The 24,842-nt window shown below is 40.8% G+C and overlaps 3 protein-coding genes across 4 annotated transcripts; 1 reads left to right on the top strand and 2 right to left on the bottom strand.

The window, feature by feature from the left end:
• Positions 1–4,514: 4,514 nt before the first annotated feature.
• On the bottom strand, positions 4,515–7,759 carry LOC131692880 (inhibitor of growth protein 3). Of its 2 annotated transcripts, none has more exons than XM_058980230.1 (5): positions 7,617–7,759; positions 7,237–7,308; positions 5,613–6,542; positions 4,980–5,362; positions 4,515–4,829 (listed from the first exon to the last, which is right to left on the bottom strand). In XM_058980230.1, the coding sequence occupies exons 1-5, from the start codon at positions 7,642–7,644 to the stop codon at positions 4,713–4,715; spliced, it is 1,530 nt and encodes a 509-aa protein (XP_058836213.1). In that variant the 5' UTR covers positions 7,645–7,759; the 3' UTR covers positions 4,515–4,712. The 2 variants fall into 2 exon arrangements, with proteins under 2 accessions (XP_058836213.1, XP_058836223.1); XM_058980240.1 differs by having other exon boundaries at positions 4,980–5,287.
• An 817-nt stretch (positions 7,760–8,576) lies between these two features.
• LOC131692695 (centrosomal protein of 162 kDa) lies at positions 8,577–24,842 on the bottom strand. The gene is made up of 7 exons (XM_058979882.1): positions 24,107–24,842; positions 13,456–14,177; positions 13,181–13,395; positions 12,288–13,126; positions 12,071–12,229; positions 10,008–10,273; positions 8,577–8,693 (listed from the first exon to the last, which is right to left on the bottom strand). The coding sequence occupies exons 1-7, from the start codon at positions 24,635–24,637 to the stop codon at positions 8,591–8,593; spliced, it is 2,835 nt and encodes a 944-aa protein (XP_058835865.1). The 5' UTR covers positions 24,638–24,842; the 3' UTR covers positions 8,577–8,590.
• Positions 19,562–24,043, top strand: LOC131692747 (carboxypeptidase B-like). Its single transcript, XM_058979985.1, has 4 exons — positions 19,562–20,718; positions 20,804–20,995; positions 23,075–23,742; positions 23,801–24,043. The coding sequence occupies exons 1-4, from the start codon at positions 20,463–20,465 to the stop codon at positions 24,041–24,043; spliced, it is 1,359 nt and encodes a 452-aa protein (XP_058835968.1). The 5' UTR covers positions 19,562–20,462.

Raw genomic sequence — 24,842 nt, 5'->3', positions numbered from 1 at the left:
GATTCTAAATGCGAGGATCGGCGCTCTCGGGTGGAGATCAGAGCATTCAACAACATTTTCACCGTGAACCAACTGTCGGTATGTACGCGGTGTGGGTACACGAGAGGGTCCGCATACACACCAGGCAGCCCCGGCTGGGTGAGCGAGAGGTTCTCGCAATTTTCCGCCGTCTCGTCCTGGCTGCCACCCACTCGAGCAAAACATCAGCTGCTTCGATGGTTGTATGTATGGTATCACACGGTACAGAAGAGGAAAATCTCAAGCTTCAAGGAAAAGAGAGAGGGAGCGTGCGATGAGAATGGAAAATGAGAGAGAAGTGATTGATTTTTGGCAGACATTTCTATGCTTGCAGCATGTTTGGATGTTGAAACAAGTTCTGGCCTACTGCGCGTTTCGATGATTATGATTCTCGCTTCTCGTTCGTCTGGTGGTTAGTGAGAATGGTGCGGGGAATATTGTCGTATACCGTGGAAGAAAATGGAAAAGTACAGATAGGTCTCACTTAGAACGTTTCGATAAACGAACGGGGAATCTTTCGGTAATTCATACTGACACTAATGTATGAATCTTTCGGTCTTTTTTTACTAAATAATGATGGGCACTCAAACTACAAAGTCACTCCCGGACCCCGATAAAACGTTAGAGAAAGAATTTTAATAATTCTAAAATCTACACCTAAATGACTTACCATACCAAATTTTACCATGCGGAACATTCAAATACATCACACATGTGGTATTCACAACCGAGCAAATTCTTTCCTAATAAAATAATATAGAAAAAGGGAATTTTCACATTTATCTAATAAATCAGATTTATGTATAAAAGCTACAAGAAACAGAGCTACTATAGGGGCCGTGCACTAATTATGTAAGGCTTTTTTAGAACTTTTGAACCTTAAACCCCCCTCCCCCCTACATAAGATCTTATCATGATTTGTTAATTAATTATATAATAAGATATCGAAAAAGATACTTATAGAATTATTACAAGAAAATTAAGAGCAAAATTTAACTGTAATTATCCGCTGTAATTTTATTTGCATCCTAATCTTGCCCAGTCGAAATTTCAGAATAACCTTTAGGATATATTCAGAAACACTGATTAGGTCCACAAAATCTGTTTTGCTATATTCAACTTCCTTTGAATGTATTTATTTGCGATGTAGAACAAAATTTCCCGAAGGCGCCGCTATCACTGGACACCCGAAAGATCCGAATCAGGAGATATGAAAATATTGCTGAAGAAACAACAAGAACTGTTCAACGAAAGTTTTTCATTTTAGAAAAGGCAAAAATTATAAAAAATATTTTACAATTTTGAAAAATATTTTTGTCAGTGCTAACCACTACTCGGGTTCTATCTTTACCTGTCCTGCAGACACTACGTGACAGGGCGACGAAATCGGGAAAAATGCACCCCCGAGGAAATAGGGTAGATTCACTGCCGGGGACTATCAAAGTATATCGTGACGGAGCTAGGGTACCACAATAGATTGAAATACTGGTCGCAGTGGTTCGTCTCCAACAAAAAAAGCTATGTTCACGGAAACCGAAGCTAAACGGTATGCGGCAATTTACTGCTGAGGAATATCCGGATGGAGTTTGGGGCTAAACTGTTCAAGCAAGCAAGAAGGAAAGCAAGAGAAGAGTTGGGAGCTAAATCGCTCAAAGGTCGAACCATTCCATGGATCAAGTGAGATTCCGAGATTGGTACAGAAAACTCACGAGCAAAGGAAAGAATATTTAAATGTAGTGGGACAGCGAAAATCCCGGTTCATGGTTCAGGCACTCCTGTGTGTTCTGTTGGCTCGATATAGAGGACAGCTAACCGCAAAGCAGTGCTCCCGCTACCCCGGCTAAACGATAGAAAGCGAACACCGGCCGTTCTCACTGTGGAGGAACGAGCTAAGCTCTCCTCCACAGTTAATTGCCGAGGAGAACAAAGCAGGGCGAATAAAGGCTCCTTCTGGGAGGATCACAGCGGTGACTTCCGGGATTGTTGGTGGCGAGTAGACGATCCGGTGATTTATCACCACCGTCGCGGGGTTGGTTCCAACAGAGACGCCGAGCTCATCTCACTAGCTAAAATACAAGGACCAAAGATACGACCCAGTAGAACGTGGTTGTTGTTTTTTTCCGGCTGGTCGGAAGAAACCGCCCCCCTGCCCATCTTAGGTAGCATCCAGCGACAGTAGTTGCCAGCCGAGAGGAGTTATGTGGAGACAATATACGGTGAAATTTAATTTATTTCTTTGTTTCCCTTTCTTGTCGTGTAGGTACGAAAATCTCGCCCTGTCACTTAGGGTCAACCGGACAGGTTAAGGGGTTACACCACCGCAGAATTTTTAACGAATCAATATTGTATTTATTGGCCTAAACTGCGCTATAGGATCTTAAAAATGATATCCCAATAAATGGAAGACGAAAACAATATATAAATGTTAAAATTGTCGACAAACATATGATTACGGCTTAAAAACCAACTGTTAACATTAAATTTGAATGGAAATTCCGGACAAACCGTAACTCACAAATCGCAGATGTTAGCAGTAGATAAAAGAGAAAAGTTTTCTTAACTGCCATGTATTGTACTCGACCAGTAATGGTTTGCCTGGAAAAGAGAATTTTGACAGTTGGCTTTTACGCCGTAATCACATGTTTGTCGAGAATTTTCAATTCTGCCGCAATGCCTCTTATGTATACCTCGAGTGTGCTGAAAACTTTAGCAGCGTTTTTTCTCGAACCCACCTTTTTGAGCTGGCCGGAAATGTAACTCGAACAAAAGATTTTTGATCGTTTTGAAATTTTCACAGTATATTCGAAATTGATTTGTCCAATGACGTACACAGGATTTTTGATTACTTTTTTTTGCTAAATGAACAATTTTGTGTCGAATTTCGTGACAGGTTGCACAGTATCGTTTGTTCGGAGAACAGCACATCTACAGGAATATATTGTTCAGTGATTAAATCACCTATAAGTGATATACGAAATTTATTTCCTGAACTAATTAAGATATAAATTTCGTATCTTCGACAAAGTTGCAGAAAATATTGCTGTAAAAGAAATTGCTGAAGACCCCTTAAAATGAGTTTTTTCGTGATAAATTTTTTAGTTACTGTCCCATGTTCTCGGAATCTTCCACACATATGCTTACGGTGTCGAATCACTTATTTTTGCGGAACAAAGTAGCTTCCTATCTGTTGTATTTAAAAAGATATTCCAAATTTTGCGATATTTCTAGGGAAACTTCCACCTTAAACAACACGTCAATGAGTAAACATCATAAGATTCTGAAAGTACTAGCTTTGTACTTTCATATAGTGGCTGACTTGTTTGTCGATTCGATTCTCCCCGAGTGTTATGTTCAAAACAAAATGCCATCGAAGGAGGATAAAGAATTTATAACCCCTTCTGGCGTGAATTTATTCTACGTTCTAACTATAATGCTTATCGTACGCATGACTTTGTTGAAGTAAAATACAGTTTACTGGAACTCAAGGATCCTAGATCCTGGAACTCAACGATGCTTGATCCTAGACAGTGAAATAATCAAAAACATTTTAACTGCATGTTGAAGTTATTTACATCAGACTTCCTTGTAGTTGGAAGATTTTAGCGTGAAAAAGGCTTAACCGCGGACATATTTGCGAGGAAAGCGGTGCAATTGCGGTAGACGAAGCGATTGCGCCCAAACTGTCTCTATAAAGTATGTGTGCATATGGCGTAATTCAGTCATAGAAAAACCGGTGTGATAGGTCTGCGAACACCATGTTCCGAGTCAGCTGGTAATCGTTCTTAGGCTGCGATTCTTCAGAATGGAAATGTCCGGAATAGTGGGTATTCACGACCCACTTCCTAATTCCTTCCGAAAGCTTCCTAATTGTAGGGCTCTTGGGTTAGGTCCTAAACGCTGTCATTTCATACATTTTGATAGCAGTTGGGGTTAAAACCTAACTCAGTTTCGTTTCAAACAAAAACGACATAGGAAAGTCGTAAAGAAAAAATATATCGTAGAAGACCCACTAAAAAGCTATAGAACTGAGTACCAAATTTACCTCAAGACCCATTTTTCGATCCAGTAATAAAATTGTCACTCCTATGCACGAATATTAATAAACGTTCAACCCGTAATAGGTAGAACACGTGTTCTCCAACCAACAACTAGGCGCGGACCCGCGCAGCCACAGACACATTAATCACTGCGCTTAGAAATAAAAAAACACGTCCAACAGAGCGAAAACACAACCGTTCAAAGCGACCCTGACGAAGCGAGTGAAGTGAGCGTTAAATCTGTTAAATCCCATATCCTGTTCTAAAGCGGTACGGCAGTCACCGTCGTCGCAGTTCACATTGGTTTCGTTTTTGTTTTATGTGTGAAAAGGAACCGATAGCCGAGAATTGTAAGTTGCCAACTCATCAAAGTAAGCGAGTTTCCCACCAGCACTTATAGAACACACCGGATTTCGGAAGCAGTTTTATCGATGTACGGAAAGAGTTTTTTATACCAGTGATTTATTTTCTTGCATGTATTGAATTTTGCTGATTAAAAAGTAGCCGGGACGCTACACGCCGTCCCGGAGTAGGCCAACTATTATTTTTTCGTTCAACAACATTTTCACATGGTAATATGGGTTGCAATGAATAGAGTAGTAATAGATTAGGAAAACAGCTAATTACCGTATCATGCCGGATATTTGAGTGTACGCTTTAGTTCTTTCGTGAAGCGCGTCGCTTCATAGAACTACTGCACTGCGGACAGTACCATTTACCTTTCGGGGAGGATGTTATGTTCACGCATGGGTAGTGGAACCACTCGAAAGGACACTAAAAGAAACAGAAAACGATGGTAGAACAAATTAGCGTTGATGGAGTTATAAATAAAATATAAGTTTTTCCACTTCATCTTTCTTGAAGGCATATTTCATATCTGTCTGTTAGTTGAAGTCCCTTGCATTAACCCGGTTCTATACTTACATCTTCATTATCGCATGCCACCATATCGCCGTACGACACCTGATTACAGATGCAGTAGCGCGGCTCGTTCGGATCGTAAGTCCACTCGCCATCGGGCGTCTGTTCCACTACCATCCCGTTCTCGTTCAGCACTGCTCCGGTTCCGAGCGACAATGAGATCCCCAAACCAGCAGCACTCATTGGCGGTGGACCCCCGGAGCTGGAACTGGGTGGTCTCGATGTTCCTATGCTGGTGGATGCCACCGATGGTCCACTCGTTACCCCCGATAGCAACCCGGGAACAACGCTGGTGGTCGGTTCCAGCAAATCTAGAGACGAGGAGGACAGGTTAGGATTAAGGGCGACTGAGTGCTGCTGCTTCTGGTGTGCTTGTAACAGTGTGGCTGGTGTTGTGGTTGTTGTTGTGGTGTTGCGATGGGAATGTACAAAAAGAAGGAAAACGAAACGAAATGATGACAGAAAATTAAAAACAATTTTATTTGTGATAATGATAGCCATTGGCCAAATTCACCAAATAAATTAAAAATAAAATGATTCTTTTCGGAAATATCAAATAAATTAAACAATTAAAACATTTGTCAAACTGGGATGCACCCAGATTCTAAAAGTCGTTCACAAACGAATCTCACTAACCTGCTGCAGACGTATTTGCGGTCAGCTTTTTCTTGTGCTGCCTTCGCTGTTGATTGGAAAACGCATTGTTCGTTTCACGCTCCACGGCCTGCAACGCGTTATGAGTGGCTCCGGCCAATTCACGATTTATCAGCAGATCATGAGGCCCAGTTCCGGTGGCACCTGCGCCATGGATAGCATCGTACGAGGCCTTCAAGCTGGCTGTTCTTCTACCCTGCTGCATCTGTTGGGTCTGAGCTATGGCCTGACTGGCAGCAGCTGCTATTGCATTGCCCGCTCCAAACTGCTGCAGATTGTACGCTATCGAAGTTGTTGCGTTCGGAGTGCTTGAACCGGAGGATGATAGCATATGGTATGGACCAGTAGAAGCGCTCAAACCCGGTGTTGTCGGACGAACGGGAGGCCCACTACTGATTGCAGTAGTGACAGTAACTGCCGGGCGTTTTTCCGGCGGAGGTCCACTTAGAACCGACATCCCAACACTATCACGCCGTTTCTCCGGTTTAACTTTGTAACGATCCACGCGGGCTGCACTTCCACTACCACCACCGCCACTGCTCAGGATACCACCGCTTGTAAAACCGGGCAGTGTATCAAAATATCGATTCTCTTTCTGATTCAATCCTCCATTGCTCGTTGACGAGTCTAGCTCTAGCGATCGTTTCTCCAGAATTTCCGTGATTCCGTTGTGATCCGCTTCCAGTTCACACTTGAACTTGTACAGTTCACTGTCCAGTCGGCGCAGATATCGATCCACCAGATCGTACATTTGTCCGGCCAGTTGGACCTTTTCGTCTGAGTCCTCCAGCACCCGGTAGTAGTCCTTGCGAATCGAGTGAAAGTCCGAATCGGCCTGTACTCCGGCTACCTCACCACGGCGGCACTGCTGGAACAGCGTCCGGACGCGTTTATCCAGCGAGTCCATATTGTCTGGGGAACAGAGTAAAAGGGAAAAATGATTGTTAGTAACGAACTAACAATTTAGCTTAATTTGCATGACAAAAATTAATTAAACGATGAGTTTATGTCCATTCACTATTCAAGATTATTGAAATTTGAACCAGTAACAGTTTACCCCCAATACACCCCGCTCTACTAGCATCATAGTAGTCATATTTTTTTCAATAAAAATGTATCCTTTTAGCTTATGCCCCCTCATTAATGTTTAAATTTTTCGAACCCTTTATAACCCTTTAGAAGCGAGACATATTTCATTAATCATTACTTCATGGCTTTGGTCGAGGCGAAACCGACATCATTTTTCCTTGAAAACCTCGAAACAATACCAGCTTATTTGCACCAAACGAATGCTTTTAATGGAGCTGACTGACAGCGAGCGAATCTAATGTATATTAATCCAAATTAGAACCCAATCCGATTTTCAGTTCAGTGGCGGGAACTTTAATTCGATATTGACTTCAAACAAACGGATTAGCTACAGTTAGGTTCGAAGTCGAGTCTCAAATAAAAATGGTATGAGTCATATTTAGGGAGGGATGTACAGATGCGATTGTGTTAACACCCACAGACATATTGTAACATTTTATTGTTTACATAAAAATTTCGTGCGGAACATTTAAGCGAATCAAAAACTTATCCTAGCCTAGCTACACAATATACTTACTTTGCACGGAAAGATCCATCTCACGCATTTCTGTGAAACGATCCCGTAGCTCTTGTGGTAAATGTTCAATCACTGAGGAAGAAAAAAAAGCAGAAAGTTTGTTAAAAATTAAAGAAACATCTTTCAATGAAGTTTTATTTGAGCCATCCTACGAAGGCATGGTTTCGCAAATGATGCGCCTAATTCAAAATTTCTGCATAACTGTGAACGTAACCACTTATAGTAGTGATCGAAACCTTCAAAATCGATGCTCATGTTTCCCGTAAGGTTTTACACTAAAACAGTAGCGTCCATTTTGCTTCCACCCACCGTATGTGAAAATACTCGCAGAAACAACGGGACGGAATATCTTTTTCTGTTATCGCACTTAGTGTACTTACTTTCGAGATAATCCTCCAGATACAGCATCCTGCGGCAGTTGAACTGAATGTTTTACCGGTAGATATAGATAGAAACAGGAAATATTTTCTGCTGAAAAGTGAAAAAACTGGAAATACGCTCGCTAGCGCTTGGGTGTGTTGTTTTGATTTCTGCACTTTGACGTTTGCGGTTGATCAGTGAACGTGTTCCACACCGAACGAGTGGTGAGTATTCAGGGTGTCTTGGATAAATTTACGGATCACAGTCACGGCGCAAATTATTTTCAGGTGCTAACAAAGGAAAAATTGAAATGCGCCGCCGTGAAATTCAGAACTTTACCCTCAAATTGAGCGATCTGAAGGAGTATGACGTGGCCAAACAGGAACGGTTAGCACGGGCCACAGAGGACTCATCCCTAAGTGGCTCAGCGTCTGCAGCGGCCCCCACCGGCGACACTGACTCGATAAGAACGCCTGAGGTATCGGGGACGATGCTACCGAAGGTAGGGATGGCGAAAACGAAACAGGAGATACGAGCGAGAATCGGTTTCCTGGAATTGCCGTAGTTGGTAATAAATTTGGAATATTATGCTGGCTGAGTTTTCATATTTGAATCTAATTCCGAAAGCATTCCCTTATAAACATCTTATGATCGAAGAGCCTAACGATTTGTTCAGAGAATCAACCAAAGTATAAGTGGAATCGTTCGACTATATGGGTTAAAGTTTGTGTATGTTTTTAATAGGGTTACGATAGAAAGAAAGTAGTAAGGTGGCAAGGCAAGACGTTCGCTTTGTACACAGTCGACCTAGGTTAATTTCCAAAACTGCGTGTAATGGGACCTACTCTCAGTCACGTAGTACTAGAAGAAATTTTTCTCCTGGTCACTAGGTGACGTGACTGAGAATCGGGTTCAATGTAAAAGATCCGATTACTTCCTCCCAATGCTAGAATTTCGGATACAACGAAATCCTCACCGTGTTAATTGAACTCATTTATTGAATGTTATTAGATAACTTGTTTACTGCTGCTTGCGAGTATCTTCTTCTCGGCAAAACGGTAGACAGTAGTTTGAAAATCTGGTTTGCATTCTGAAAACTTAGAAGTTTATAAATTTAACTGTAAATCGAGTGAAAAAATGACTGCGACAAAAATACGACTCCTTGTAAAAAACTGTTGCTAAAACTATTGTCACGATATTTTTTTATGTTACTTTATTCTTATACCACCCATCGAAAAACTACGACCAATACAATGCTAAATGCTAAAATAATTATGCTTACAATTAACATGTATGGAACGGATGCTCTTTAGTAGCGCAAACTACCATTCACTGAGATCTCTAAATTGAACGGAATGATTGATGGAAAGTGGTTCAACCCTTACAACTACAGTACGATTGACGGAAACAGACTATGTCCGTTAGAACTAATGTAAATTTTTACCAATCCAATTTGGAATTTATCAAAATATATTCTACAAAAATCAGCACCTTTCTGATCGCCAAGGCTAACAGAAAAAAGACAAGCAGCAAATTAAAATATTCCCGCAAACGTATTTTAGAAAAATTCAAATCATTTGATTGAAAATAGCATGGTCTTCGATGAACAATGGGATCTAGTCCATGGGAAAAGCCCATCAAACAATTAAAAAATAAACGCTAACATGGTGCTACAGCCACTATTCCTAAACACTAAAAACATTTCTTTGGACGCAAAATTAGTGGATGATTTAGCTCCAATGTTGCGCGGTCTACTCAAACGCTATTTTTTCACACTCGTTTGTTTTCGTTTCTGTATCTACCATACTATTTTATTTATTCTATATTTATCAAAATATTCTGTTAGATGTTCGCTCCTTCATACGCCCGCACCCTCTCGGAATTCAAGAATATCTTGAAAACGAAGACAGCATATCAAGAAGACTGGCAATTCTAGGAGAGGCTAAAACAGGGTCATGCTCTAGCAGATGGTACTTTTACAAATAGTTCCTTTAGAATACCTTGCGAGCATTGATGATTCACATATGAGATAGGAAAGAGTTGCCAGTCTTCTTCGAAAGTTAATAGTTAAAAAGAATGGTTTTAAATTATTCGAATTCATAGCTAACTAATTATGAAAAATGAACAATTGTTGAACTTTTTAGCATGAGTAACAATGATGATCTCTTACCGATTTTGTCAAAGTGGAGACTATATTATTTCTAAGGGAGAAAACGACCTAAAATCGATTGCTTAAATCTGTTGACATCTAATCGGTAGTTAGGAACCCAACGCCTATTTAGATCTATAGTGGATTTACTACATGAGAGTCTTAAAAAGTACCACCTTGTGACTGGGACCAACATCAAAAGTGTAAAAATTTTAAAGAGAAAACGAAAACCTAGTAGGTAACGTAGTCGGGTAATGCTTACAGATTCCCTCCAACGGTGGTCGCATTATTGTGTTGATGGGCGTTTACAACGTTGCTCTTACGGTTGTTGCCAATAGTTGGGTTGTGGTTTTCTTCGTCACCGATTGTGGTGGCGGTTGTCACGGTACTAGCAGCAGCAGCAGCAGCACCGCCAGCGGTCAATGAACGAATGTGTACACCATTCAATCTTCCTCCCTTGCTGAGAGCTTCCACTAGCATGTGGAGGCGCTGTTCGCGCTCCGTGTGGCGGCGTTCCAGCGAGGTCACCTGTTAATCCGTTTTGTCGTGTGTTTTTGTTAAAGGGTTGTAATGGCATGGATGATATCCAGAAGAATAGAGGAACATTATAAGCAAATCTTGTGGAATTCTTACATTATTCAGAACTTTTGAAGTTTTTTCACATCGAGCTCAAAAAAGGAAACGAGGGGAAACCAAACAAAATTATGTAGAAACGGTAAAAAAGAGTAAAATAAATAGCAAAATTTTCGAAATATATTATAAACATGCAAAACACCAAAAAACGTTGAAAGTTACTGCAGGGCTCTTCAGAACGGCAACTAGGCAATCCATTAGACGTTTGTTTGACAATTCAGCGGTGGGTTCTGTCAACAAGTCTACTCTTGCGAACAGAAAAACTCGTCCGACAAACAACTTTGTTAGTCCGATTCGTTTGATGTTGGATCGAATCAACGATATTGTCGGACGTCGCACCCCTCGGAGTAACGTCAGAATAAGTAAACAAGAAATAATCAGCTGATCAGAAACGTCTCATGGATTGCCTAACTGAACCTTGTCGAACAAAAATCTTTTTTTATCGAAAGCCCTCTGATCAATGGTGTTAGTCGTTGATTTTTAATTTAAACATCAAGATACTTAACCTTCCGGCAGTCGCGCTAGTGCACTGAGTGCGCGCTGCTCTGAAAATCTAGCGAAATCGTCTTAGGGCACCAGCGTCTGCTGGTTCAGTGAGCCATAAGCGCGACTTCCGGAGGGTTAAGACGCATAAAAATATATTGCAAGATTAAAAAATATGAATCAAACGCGATGCCAACTCATTTTCTATTAGCTTGTAACCAGAGATGCCAGATTTGCAGACAAGTCTGCAAATTCGCAGACTTTTAATTTAAGCTGCAGATTTTTTCGATGACGCAGATATTTGCAGATTTTTCCGTTTGGTTGCAGATATTTGCAGATTTTTTAGTTTGGTTGCAAATATTTGCAGATTTTTGAATATAAAGGCTTTTGGTTACCCTAGCTTGCCTCACATTTTTTGTTCTTCCCAGACTTTTAAAATTATTATTGCAGACATTTGAAAAAAGTACCTGGCATCTCTGCTTGTAACATACAACAAAATACGGCAGGTCTATTTTTGTATTGTATTGCTGTACTCCCACGGGAGTAACCTTAAGAATTAGAGGATCTTTCGATAAAAAATAGAAAAATAAGATATATGCCTATTCCTCAAACAGCAGTTCACACATATCGTGTATAATAACGGGACATAAAATATCGAAGCACATTCTACTGCTACGTGCAAGTGGGATTGTCTGGCTGAACGACCATTCGCGAATGACCGTTACTCTGACTACTGGTTTCATATAAAACCGATTTCGATTTCTTGCTTGTCGTGTATTGAATGCTATCATCACCCTTGAAAATCAGATTTGAATAAACCAACTTCGTCGCATTTACCCAGACACGCCGGCGACGACAATATGACCCAGGAAGCCAATACCGACGCGTTGATACGGATAGTGATTTCCTAACACATTGCTTTCTCTACTTCCGACATCGAAAGCAAAATGCAATATCACATGACACGCACGCCAGAAACCAAAAAACCGGAACGTCGCAGTTAGCAATCAAGATGGCAAATGAATGGCAGCGAGAAAAGGAAAAAGATAGTCGGATTCAGTTCTATCAGTGCGAGAAGCGTGATTTTTATAACAAAAATCTAACATAAAACGATGTTCTTTTCAATGAGTTTGTAGGAGTGCAACTAAATTTTCTCAATAAAAATCCAACCTTTATATTTTACTTAGAATCCACCCTTTTCCCGCTTACCTTCGCTTTCAGTGCATAGTAGTCGATGTTGTGGTTCGGTCGACGCTTCTCCTTGGTATGTGCATGCTCTTCCCGTTCGGTCAAACGTTGCTGTAAGATTCGAACCGTTTCATGACAGGCGGCCAACTCTCGCTCGTGAGCTGCTTGAAGCGTTTTAAGCTAAAATAAACACTTAATTAGGAATTTACCTTTTTCTAAACCGAAAAATGTCACCCACATCCTGCAACCTCTTATCGTGCAACGTTTTGTAGTCTGCCTCCAGCAGCTTAATCTTAAGATGTGCATCCTTTAGTGCGCCATTTTCGCACGCACTTCCATCAGAAAATTGCGAAGGATCGTAGATTTTACCCTTCGTGCTACTCGTAGGTTTTCCATCCGGTCTCAGATAAGCATCACGCTCCTTCTGCAGCTTCTTGATAGTTTTCTTACAATCTTCCAACTCGCGAGTAAGCCGTTGAACGGCCTTTTCCTTGATGGCCAAATCCACTCGCATTCCTCGAATCGTGGCAAGTAGATGAGCATCCTCTCGGTTCTGAATGTGTGAGTCCGACAGGGAGTTGGGAATTTTTGCACCCGCACTGGCAGAAGCAGCGCGTTTCGTCGTGGATGCCGCCTGGGTGCGTCCACCAGCGACCACGGCACCCGTTAATTTGCTATCCGTTTGAACTGAAATGGATCGTGTTTTAATACACTCCTTTTCGGGGAAATCTTCGGTTTGCGTAAAGTTGCTGCTGGTTTGCGCCGCTACCCTGGGCAGCGAAGAAGCCGAGTGACTCGTAATACTGGAGAGTTCATCAATCTGCCGGATGATTTTTTCATTCAGCTTGGAATTAATCTCCTGCAGACTGAGCACCTGCATCTCCAGATCGGCAATGTGCGTTTCGTATTTAGCCTGTACGGAATTGAAGCGAGCTTGAACGTTTGCTAGAATACCTTGTGCCTTAGCATCCTGCTCCTTGGCATCCGATTCCAGCTGCGCAATGCGCTGCTCCAACAGACGACGCGTCTGGGAAGCATCTTCGCCCGGTTTGCTGTTGGCAGTTTGCTTACTGGCCACTGAAAGAAAAAAAAATTGTTTTACAGTAACGGAAACATCACATAGTAACATACCGATCAGTGCTGATACCGAATCTGGATGCTTTCGCATCAGAATCCGTTCCATCTCGCGACACTGGCGCTGTAAATCCTGGATTGTTTTGGCATCCTTCTCGTTAAGTTCCTGGTACCGTTTCTTCTCCCGCCGAGATTCCTCTAGCTCCGACTGAAGTATCTTTTGCAGCTCGAGGGCAGCATCTCGATCACTTCGCGCGGATTGTAGTTCAGATCTAGATTGAAAAATAAATCTTGTTCAACCAATTCAATTGTTCTTTTCAACTAAACAGTACCTTAAGACATTGGCACATTCCGTCAGGTGTTGAACTTCCAGCTTTAACTTATCATTTTCCTCCTGTACCGTTCCATGATTCTCCCGCAGCGCTCGGTGCACTTGCGACAACGTGTCGTACTGAATCTTCAAACTCTCGTACCGCTCTTTAGTGTCCTTCAATTTTTCCTGAAGTTCGCTGATACTGCTCTCCAGTTCACGTTCCTTTGTCCAACTATATGAGTCGTCGATAATCGGGGTTGCAGAGTGAGTTGGCGAGGGGGCCGTTGATTTGTCGCAGAAGGTCTTCTGTCTAGTGATCGCCGCTACCGGCGATGAACTGTTGCGCTCTCTTCGTGTGTCATTCAATGTCAAATTGTAGATTTCTTCCAGATCTTTGATTCGATCATCGTGGCTCAACAGTTGATTTTCCTTGTTATCTTCGGCGGATTTGCGAGGCGCTGTCAGCGTTGATTTACCGATGTTGGTTCGTTTCTTTGGCGTGGACACTTTTCCGCTTGTAGCAGGAGAAATTTTCCCGGTGGACGTAGTGGCGCTATTTTTCTTGGTGCGCATTTCGGTTGGCACTGGTACTGACACCGGCAGGGGTACAGTGTATGTTAGATCTGAGTGGGGTCGTCGATAGGTTTGGTCGTCCTGTTGTTCGGTCGTACAGATGACGAAACTTCGACGGCGGGATAAATCTATTGCCGATGGATCGGTGTCCTCGTCTTGAATATTTATCTGCGAATAAGTATAGAGCAGAAATTTAATAAGAGGTAGTTTTAGGACTGGTACGCTTAGTTAAAAAAATTCAAAATTGTCTAAATGGAAAAAAAGCAAGAGGGCTCCATTCCAGTGCAGTTTTTAGTTAAGTTTTTCTTGTCTGGTTATATGAAGCGCTACTGTATTTATGTTGTTGATATGTTGTCTTGGATCATATACACTTGGAGCAACATCAGATGTAGATTCAGATTGTTATGAACTTCTATTCGACAGTTTTACCGACGCCACCCGCGGTGCGACTTGGTGTCGAAGGGGATTAATGGTGGTTTTCTGGCGTACTGTTGATTATCACATCGTTAACATTTCGACAAATTGACTGACAGACTTGACTGATCATTAGAATAGAATGTTCATCTATGATGGGGTAAATATTTTCGTTTCAGATAGTAGAATACAAAATACATGGGGAAATTACAGATCAGCACGGAAAACCATTGTTCTAGCTCCAAATCTAATGTGTGGAATTTTTTGTGGTTCCCTCCATAGACTGCTGGGCCGCGACTGAGGATGGGAGCTTCTGGGTTCCATAAATTCCTAACTTAAGGGACTAAACCATGGTTTTGTATGTGAGCAATAGCATCGCAGAACCACGGCAATTATTGAAATTTCAAGTTTTACGTTTGAAATGTACTTCGCCCCATCGCCAGTCGAATATTTTTTACAATCTGTGTACTAGTATGCGTCTTTGTATGAACGTTGCTTGTGTGATCGTATTTTTACGTTGCTGCCCCGGCCAGGAGAAAATAACTGGCCAATAACCCGAGCATACTATTTTCTGGTATCATACCAAAACCTGGTTTTAATTGATTGTTAATACCTCATTGAGGTATTAAGCAGGTATTGAAGAAACATTCTGCAATACCGTCTTAATACCTCAATCAGGTATAATACTTGATTTTAGTGTTATTTATGTATTCCAATGATTTTTACTAATACCAAATCAATACCATATTGAATGCCTTCAAGCAATGAATTTGTTGTTTGAAGGTTGAAAAGGTTTTGTTATTAAAAAACTCGTTTCATTATTAACTAGTGATTCCTAGTACATGTCTCAGTTATTATTTTAGGTATTTTACCTCTTATGCAAGGCTCCTCAATACCTTATTGTGGTGCTCATGTATTGGGTACAGCATACCTGAATTTGGTATTCGGAAATTATTTTCTTCTGCTCGGAGCGTGTATCACTTTGATCACGAACGTATTCGACCGCGATTGCATGTTTGCGTTTGTGATTAGGTTTGTTCGAGAAGAGCTTGAGCGTTTGCACGTTAACGTGTTTAATCGCGTGGCGTTTGTTGCGTGTGCTAGCGAGTATTGTAACTCCGCGTGTATAAATTCGTTTGTAAAACCGTGAGGTCATTTGCATATTTGCGTGAACTTTCGAATGTTTGCATGTGATACTGATGTTTAATAATGAATTTGCGGTTCAGATGCTGGAAGTGTGCGTTCTTGGGGAGCTTGGGTTGCTTATCTATCCTTCCAACCATCATATCGTATACTAAATACACTTAATATGTGTATCTACAAATGCGATATGATACCTGGTGCAGAAAGTGCACTAATTACCTGGAAATCTTCTTTCAGAGAACGTGACGCCAGTGATAAATGGAGAAAACAACGAGGATGGTGGAAGAGCAGTGGGTACAAGGCCAAGTGCTTCCCGGGTGGTACCAAAATGATAAGCAAATGGGAAAGTAAAGGTTATATTCGTGGTCTGGAAGGAGAGCATTTCGCATTTATTTTCATTTTTTGTCTTTTCATTTATTTCTCTTGCTACAATATATGCAACTCGGTGCAAGAGAACGTGACGGCCAAGGAAACGCAAAGCCAATAGTCCAAACAGATCAGGAGCCAGGAAGGAGGACTACGAACAAGGAAACAAACAACAGATGAGAAATCGTCTACTTATTTATTATAACTAATACTAATCACAATTGTTTTGCTTTTCTTGTCTCGTTTCAGCAAACCAAAATCTCTACTATCTCTTCATTTTCTGCCTCCGACTATCCTCTATGTAATGTATCTGAAACTTGTGGGACTGGTTAACAGCCGGCGCCTGCTTGTGGAAGAAACTGGTGTACTATACGGACTAGCACCTACGAACAGTTGGGCATTGTATGTCCTCATCTTGACAGAGTTTAGATGGGCGGATGAACGGCTGCCGGGGTGCGGGCTGAGAAATAACAATGGCAATGACAGACCCTGGAAATGTGCGTTCTTCCAATTAGCTACAGTCTGCGGCTATGGTGTCTTGAAATTTGAGACCTTGAGACTAGTGTATGAGTTTGTTTTCTATTGTGGAAATGGTGCAACTGAAAAACTGAGCATAGATGTTTGAATCGAGGATGGTTGGTTACGATTGCATATTCGTGATTGCAACCTGGTTTATATTATCGCGAATACACGAGCGTTTGTATGTCAAAGTTTTGGATCGTTTACATGTTGCGTGTGCTAGTGTGTATGTAACTTCGCATATATTTCTATTTGAAAATTCGTTTTGTCGTTTGCATATTCACATGGGCTTTTGTATATTTAGCTCATTATTTTCAAAATTGCACATAGTTTGTCTTATGTTATTTTAAATGTTCGTTTATTTGATGGCATTGTAAGGAAACACGTATCCGCCGGGTGATGCCAATCAAGCTAACATTTCTTTGGGCTGAACAAACTAATTTATATGTTTTAGTGTTTATTTGACCGACTAGGGAACTAATCCACAGGACAGTGAATGTGCATGGGGAACACGCATGGTCTTGTCTGAGTGGAATGATGACTTCAATCATGTATGAGATTTGAGAATTGACAATTCGCGAGAAGGATTGAAAACCGGTTACCAATTTCATTCAGTCATGTCAGCACAAAGAACAAATAGTTTAGTGTCATGTTCATTAGTTTGCTTTTAGTTCAGTAAATAATGTTCATTAAATATTTTGTTGTGTTTTTGTGTTAAAGGGTGACAAAACCAAGAGACCTTTCTTTATTTCTTGCATCTTCTGCATTTTCTGGTTTTAGTATATTGTTGTTTTAAACTAGTAATTCAGTTTTGTCCTACTTTCGTGTCATAAAAAGCAACAAAAACAAGACTCTTTACTTGATCTCCTGCATCTTCTAGACTTTCTAGTTTTTTTATACTAAATTAGTAAATTAATTCTAATGGTTCTTCTTATCTTCTTATGATAAACCTACTTGCTTCTCTCTGTAGTAGTTGGGATAATAATAAATTAAGGTGGATGAATGACCAGGAGGTTAAAGCCCCAATAAACAAACAAACAACAATAAATTAAGATTTTAACTTGAGCTAATTTTGCACCGCTCAAATTTTTTCCATATCTTTGTCGCGAAAATAAACTATTGAGTCATTTCACGTCAGATTTACAACCAAAAATTTAATTCCTTCCAAAAAAAATTGTTTGCATTCTTTAGCTAAAAATAATTGATACGAATTTTTTGCTGAGGTTGAATATGATATTTTTTTTCTTGTTATGAGTTTTTGAACTTAATCATTTTTTTATATAAATTGAGCCAAAAAATATAATTTTTCTAAAATAATTTATAAATATATTGAGAAGATTGTGTAGAAATATCAGAATGGATCTCTTATTACTTTTATAACAGGTCTGTCACCAGGTGTTCAATGTAAAATTACCTTGTTTTAAGTTTATAATTGTAATATCTCGCCAAGTTTTTTGATATCCTCTCCCAAATTTTTACACAATCTTTTTAAGGTGATTCTTAATATTTAAAGAAAATAATAAGTAAAAAATGGGCCAGCTTATTTTTTTAAGTTGATCATTTTTGCTTATTATTTTCTTTAAATATTAATTTGTTTATAATGGTGGCAGATTTCATAAATTATCCAACAACAAAAAAATGTTAATTTTTTCAGTAAGCTTATTTGAAAACACATTTTTTATTTAATAATTTTTTCCATGCATCGAATCGTTTCCGAGTTATCAGTGCTTGAAAAATGTCCAATTTTATAAACTTCAACAGTTCAAAAACTAATAACTTGAAAAAATGTCATATTCAGCCAAAAGAAAAAAAAATGCGTGTCGAAGATTTTTAGCTAAATAATACAAGAAAATATTTTGGAGGGAATTAAAATTTTGGTTGTAAATTTGACGTGGAATGACCCCTATATTTTTCAGCTGGTTTTCCACTTTTATTTTTTTGTTCTCGAATATTTTTGTTGCTTTTCTCTTTGCTAGTTTGTCTTTTGTAAAAATATATGAATTAAATATAATTTTAGATATTGTCTATTTTATTTACGTATTATTACGATATTTCTAAACGTATTTTAAGCACCTAGTAAGTCTCCTCGTGGGCGCACAGTGTCGCACTAACATTCCTTCTCTTTCCTAATGCGATCTATGTTCGGGCCTGGCCAGCGCCGGTATTAATCAATAAACAACTTGAGATTGCCAGGTGTTGTATATTGAAGGATGATTTGTTACTCCCAGGCATTATTTTCTATTGATTCTCTGAGCAATAACGCAGTAGTAGTCAGAGGTGGTCGCACACGCTCAAGCTCTCCGGGACTCAGAAAATTTCCGAGCCAAGTTCGGAAATGCAGTATTTAATTTTCCCCCATCCCAAAACTTCCAGAATTGCACACCTGCCAAAGCACAATAATAATCTAGAGCTGCACCTCCAAACTCAAGTCCCATCCTAACACAAAAACCGTCGACCAAAAAAGATCTCCTTCGAAACGATTCCGGACGCCTAACGCACCTCAAAGACAATAGGCATCAAAAATACGACTTTGACCCCCGAACAAAGGGTTCTCTCCCTACGGGTGAAATTTCTCGAGCCCCATCTTACGCGTTGGGGTTGAAATCACACTAGTTTAGAGGTCAGACAAGAACGGCATTAGTGATCATTCGCATGCAGATGATGAATCTCTTGACGATTTCAGCTTGCACATAAAAATAAGCGTGAAGCTCCCGGACTTTAGAATCCACGCATGCCCGATTTACCATATACAAGAGTAGTTGCGAGACGAAATAGTACGCCTCATTCTTATGGTTTGTAGGCTTTGTTTCTTACAGGTGACCCGAAGATAATTGAGCTTTACAGCGATTTGTTCAAAGATAAAATTCTTCAATTGTTTCGGGAAGATGATGCTCGTGAAATAATCGTGTGTCGCTGGATTCATTTATTTTCTCTGTAAGCTAAAAAATAATCATTTGAAGTGTAAATCAAGTAAAATAAAAAAAATTGCTATTTTTCACGAAAAATTCCGCCACTTTTAGTAAAAAATTCCCTTTATTGAAAAATTATCTCGAAAACTCAACGTAAGGGGTAAGGTATTTTATACATAGAATCTTTATACAAAGTTTGAAATAAATCGGGATATGTGCAAGTGTCCCCGCTTACGATTCCGTCCCCATTTGGCCCTTACAGTAGTGGAAAGATCTATAGCTAACCAAGACGGACTTACTGTTCAAGCAATCTCCAGCTAGTGACACAACCGCGGCACCGATCGGGGAATATCAATCAATTCTCATATCACATAACACCGCATATAGGTCTAAACATAGCCCGTAAACAGGTATAACAACCGTAGCACATTTATTTTCCCATTGCCACTTTCGTTACTTATTAAAATTCTACAAACAATGCAGTGTCGCTGCGGTACCGGGACACTGCTTTTTGATTTTATAATGAGCACTCCCCCGTTGCGCGCCGGAGAAAGAACAACCTTCTGCGTCCCTCTCACCTACTAACCTCAACAACATAGGTATCTGGGAAAGGTACTTGTCTTGCCGCGTGTTCATCATTTCAATATTTGACCATTCATCACCAATCTCTGAAGCCGTCGTTGTTAGTCGTGTATTTTTATTTTTTATTATTCTTTTGGGTGCTGAGAACCGTTTAGTCATTACAGAGTGCCCAGTATAGCTATAACGTAAGATGGAAACCGACGGAGACGTGCTCCGAGACGGGAAAGGTGTGGCACATCGCTTAAAAAACGGGATTATTGAACTCCTTACCCTATGCAACGGCAATGTTTGCTGGATCAGAAAGGGGTCCTACGGGGTGACCGGGAGAAAGCACCCATTTGTATATAAGATGGCTCACCGGTCAGTCATTCTCAGACAGTAGCGATTGGGAACTGACACTGGTTAGTGATTTGGTTTTTTTTTGGTTTTGTTCAGTCAGGATGATATAGAAAGTCTCAACGGAGACTGACCTATATTCCGCGGTTGATTTGTGTGCTGAGAAGATCAGCTCATTGAGGAAATGGAAAAAGTGAAGTGGTTGAGCCTATTCTCAGCAGTGCTAGTGGTTCTTGATCAAACATGTGCTTTGTCAACTGTCGGGCGAACAGCGGATGCACTGATAGTCGACCCTCAAAAGGTTACGGAGGAAATTTCAGATGAAACAATCAAACAGGAACCAGATCGGCCTGTCTCGTATGACGGAGCCCAACTGTGGAGGATTGATTTCGATGATCAACAAAAGAAGAACACAGTAGCAGAGCTGCAGGAAAAGTTTGGTGTGTTCAGTGATTACAGTTTAAATTCACCTTCAGTTCTTATCCCGCGAAATTCACGAATTTACTTTTTCCTCCGCTCTGACAGAAACCGCTATGTGGGCCTTCAATGCCACCTCGGTGGACATCTTCCTCAAACGTCCAGAGCAGCTTCCTGAGGCCTGTCACTTTCTTCGGAAGGCGAATGTCCGCTTCAACGTCGTTATCGATAATATGCAGCGCGCGATTGATCAAGAGAATCCACCCAAGGACCAACTGGATATGTGGGAAAATCGTAATGGTAATAAGAACCGACAACAAACCGAAACTGAACCGAACCGACCTGATAAACGATAGAAACGCGACTGTGACGATTAAGGCACGAATCCCGATTTATTTGGTGTGAACGGATTACTACCCGGTTGTCACGGGGAAGTGTTATTTTGAAGAGTTGCGTGAGTTGTTCTCCCACCCTTCTTCCTTCTGGAATGCTTTGTTCGCGGGTTGTGTAACACAATGGGGCACCGGGTAGGAACAGGTTGGTTTGATTGATTGAAATGCTTTTGATTGGTCGTGAGTGAGCATTTTGTTTGACGAAACGGAAGAAGGAATTTTGTGGATAGAGGAAACTTGTTCAGGTTTTCAGTTCAACTCTTGTAACGGTTATCGTGTTTCCATGAATTTTGCAGAATTTTTAATTTACTTATCTATGTTGTAAAAATTCTGCGTTAGCGCAATTTGTAAATAAATTGTAGAATATTAGTGGGACATGGTCCCTATCGATGCGGGGAAGCTACGAGTATGGACCAGAAATAAAGCTACTTCTGTGCCTGTATGTGCATGATAACGTAGCCGAATATTTGCTTTGGTGCTAAATTAAAGGCCAATTCAACTTATTTCACATTCATTCCACTTCTATGAAGAATTTCGTCTTAAAAATCCTATGTCTGAAAACAGCAATTGAGTATTAATTGTAAGTTGAACAGGAATTTACATTAAAGCACTCTAGTTAGAGTATGTCTACGAGGAAGAAGAAAACATTACGTATCCAAACTAGCATGAAATTTGACGTATTTCTATGGTGACTAGGTCAAATTTCGTGCTCGTTTGGATACGTCATATGTTTTCTTCTTCCTCATGGCCACACTCTAACTAGAGTGCTCTAATTTACATTGGTGAAAACAATTTTTCTAAATTTTAGGATATCTTTAGAGTTGGAATTTCACTTCAACCTTTCAAGAGAAATCCAAACACACAAAACAATGTTTTACTATGTTTAAATAGCAAATAAATACACGCGTCTCCCCTACATAAATAGACCCACATTACACCTAAAAAAGATTGAACAATTTGCTCTATGATTTCAGGATTGACTTTCGGATTTTTATTGCATTTTAGTATGAAAAGTTACGGACAAAACACACAGAGAGGGGTGTTCACACATGGATTGTTATGTAGGGATTACCAAGGGCAACAGCATGACTTGTACTGTGCTCCCTCTTCTCTTCACTCTAAATGTATGCAACTTTTGTGAATATCCTATTATAGACATTCAACACCTTCTATCCGTTAGATGGATTTTGCCATCAATCCATCAAACGTCCACCTACCTACCATCATCAAAATAGCTCGTTTTACTCGATGATATCAGTTATCAATTGACACTACTGAAGAAATTATTCAGCTGTGCTTGCATCAAGCCACACTTTTGTCGATGAATTGTTGTATTACTCACATATGCTAGGAAAGACCTACACTAAACTCTCCAAACATGAGCAGTAAATTATCCAGTGGAAAGCAATATTTCCACCATTGGCTCATTTCCGGTGCGATTAGCATGTAATAGTCCTACAGCTTACCTCAAACCAATCCATTTGTGAGGTGTTATAAAATCCTTTCTTCTTTAGTTGCGTGATTACTGCCCTTGAAGAGCGGCGAAAACAGTTTCTAACCTTCCCTCGTAAACCAATCAAGAACGATAATTAAAGCAATTATCGATAGAACTTCAACTGTTTCAATTCCCATATAGGTAGTAACTTCAAAACTTTTATGATTGATCCGTTCCGTGCGGACAGGGCGCGCGCTTTTGCACAAAAGGTGTGTAATTAATTTACCGCTCCCGATTTGTTATGGGAATCAACCGGCACCGGAATGGTTTCGAAAAGTTTTATCAATACTTTAAGGGGAAAAATTTAAGTACCCTCGCCGCCATACGTCAAGGCTTGCAACGCAATTGCACATTCAGTAACACCCCGACAACGCCTGTTACGCTTTTTTACTCAGCATCGCTTTCGATTGTACGATCAATATTGGCTGAGTGCTATTACATGAAGATAATCAAAGAACCTATAGGATACTTTGTTATTTTTTTCTGCTTCAGGTCATCGAATGACATGGACAGCCTATCATCGGTTAGAAGACATCCACGAATGGATGGAGTATTTGGGCAAGACATACCCGGATCTGTGCAGTACCAACAGCATTGGAAAATCGTTTCAAGGGCGCGATATGAAGGTACTCCGTATTTCCAACGGCAACCCATCGAACGCAGCCGTTTGGATGGACGGTGGTATTCACGCACGCGAATGGATCAGTCCGGCTACGGTTACCTACATCATAAACAATCTGGTCGAGGAATGGGACGATCAACCGGAATACATTCGAAACATCGACTGGTACGTGCTTCCGGTGCACAACCCGGATGGATACGAATACACCCACAAGATTGACAGATTGTGGCGAAAGAACCGTCGGGCCGTAAAGTTCGGTCCATGCGCTGGGGTTGATTTGAATCGAAATTACGGATACAAGTGGGGTGGACAAGGCTCTTCGAAACAACCCTGCTCAGAAATATATGCCGGATCGGGAGCGTTTTCAGAACCGGAAACGAAGGCTGTGTACAAGTTTATGCAAAAGTCGGCAGCCGATTGGAAAGGATTTCTAACTTTCCATAGTTACGGCCAATATATTCTGTATCCGTGGGGGCACGATAGATCAGTTCCGCCAGATCATTTAGATCTGAAACGGGTGGGCGACGAGGCAGCTCAGGTGAGATTGGATCCCCAATTGAAAAACTGATTCATTATACTATCATGTTTCATTCTAGCGAATGCTTCAAAAAGGAGGTGCTCAGTACACGGTTGGACCGTCGGGAAATACGCTATATCCTGCAGCCGGTGGATCAGATGATTGGGCACGAGGTGCAATGAATATTAAATTTGTTTATACTGTAGAACTGAGAGACACCGGTCGCCATGGGTTCGTTCTTCCGGCAAGCGAGATTCAGCCATCCGGACAAGATGGTTTGTTAATTATCGATTCTATCGCTAGCGCTATTTCAAAATTGTGATCAAAATAAAACCCAATTACCGGAGACTTATTTACCATCACAAATCGCACTGATTTAACTTACCTTGTCAACCTCTTGAAATCCGTCTTCTCTCATCGCAAGCACTTCCAGTTCTTCCAGTACTCCACCTCTCATCTCCGTTGGCGTCGATTCACATGAAATATCTCTCAAAGCACTAGTCGTCTGTTCCGTCGGTAACAACCCATCCCCAGGCGAGCTATCATCATTCCGACTACTCACTTCCCCGAAAACCGGCTGCTTTCTTATCAACTGTTCCGCCTCCTGCAGGATCTCATCGACACTTCTGCTGTCTTCCCCCGTCCCAGCCAGCTGGCTCACCTGCTCAAATATTCTATCCACATCTACATCTTCCCGGGAACCGTTTTCCTTAACGGCAACCCTGGCGCTACCGCAACTTCCAGATATTACCGCTGCCAAGCAGCTTTGCTCGTTTCGGAGAAACTCCAAGAATGACGATTCACTCGTTATGTCATCCAGTTGCTGCTGTTGGGCTTCGAGCAATTTTTCCATTACACTTGATCCACCCATTTCCGGACTAGCAGCGGCTAGCTTCTGCTGCTGCCAGAGCGACATTTATTCAACACGATACCGAATCTACGTGAATTTCATGACAAAGCAAAACAAATCAGTATAACAACCTTTAAACACATTTGTTAGGAGGAAAAAATTAAAATCACGCCACGGAAAATTTTCCCGTCTAGAGCTTGGTTCTTGCTTGCGTTATCCTTTTTGTCTTTTTTGTTTGTGTTTTGCACTAAAAGGATCGCGAGGGATGGGT

The sequence above is a fragment of the Topomyia yanbarensis genome, chromosome 1 (assembly GCF_030247195.1).
Source record: "Topomyia yanbarensis strain Yona2022 chromosome 1, ASM3024719v1, whole genome shotgun sequence".
Classification (NCBI taxonomy): Eukaryota; Metazoa; Arthropoda; class Insecta; order Diptera; family Culicidae; genus Topomyia; species Topomyia yanbarensis.
Note: the sequence above shows the minus strand (reverse complement) of the source record. Positions and strands in the feature narration are given on the sequence as shown.

Excerpts from the sequence above, each read along its gene's own strand:
- LOC131692695 (XM_058979882.1), bottom strand. The coding sequence starts at position 24,637 with ATGTCGCTCTGGCAGCAGCAGAAGCTAGCCGCTGCTAGTCCGGAAATG. Across the intron at positions 12,230-12,287 it reads ACGATAAGAGGTTGCAGGAT|CTTAAAACGCTTCAAGCAGC; the intron begins GTGGGTGACATT and ends TGTTTATTTTAG. Across the intron at positions 10,274-12,070 it reads ACTATGCACTGAAAGCGAAG|GTGACCTCGCTGGAACGCCG; the intron begins GTAAGCGGGAAA and ends ACGGATTAACAG.
- LOC131692747 (XM_058979985.1), top strand. The coding sequence starts at position 20,463 with ATGGAAAAAGTGAAGTGGTTGAGCCTATTCTCAGCAGTGCTAGTGGTT. Across the intron at positions 20,719-20,803 it reads AGAGCTGCAGGAAAAGTTTG|AAACCGCTATGTGGGCCTTC; the intron begins GTGTGTTCAGTG and ends CCGCTCTGACAG. Across the intron at positions 23,743-23,800 it reads TGGGCGACGAGGCAGCTCAG|CGAATGCTTCAAAAAGGAGG; the intron begins GTGAGATTGGAT and ends GTTTCATTCTAG.
- LOC131692880 (XM_058980230.1), bottom strand. The coding sequence starts at position 7,644 with ATGCTGTATCTGGAGGATTATCTCGAAA. Across the intron at positions 7,309-7,616 it reads TCTGGAGGATTATCTCGAAA|TGATTGAACATTTACCACAA; the intron begins GTAAGTACACTA and ends TTTCTTCCTCAG. Across the intron at positions 4,830-4,979 it reads TGGCATGCGATAATGAAGAT|TGTCCTTTCGAGTGGTTCCA; the intron begins GTAAGTATAGAA and ends TGTTTCTTTTAG.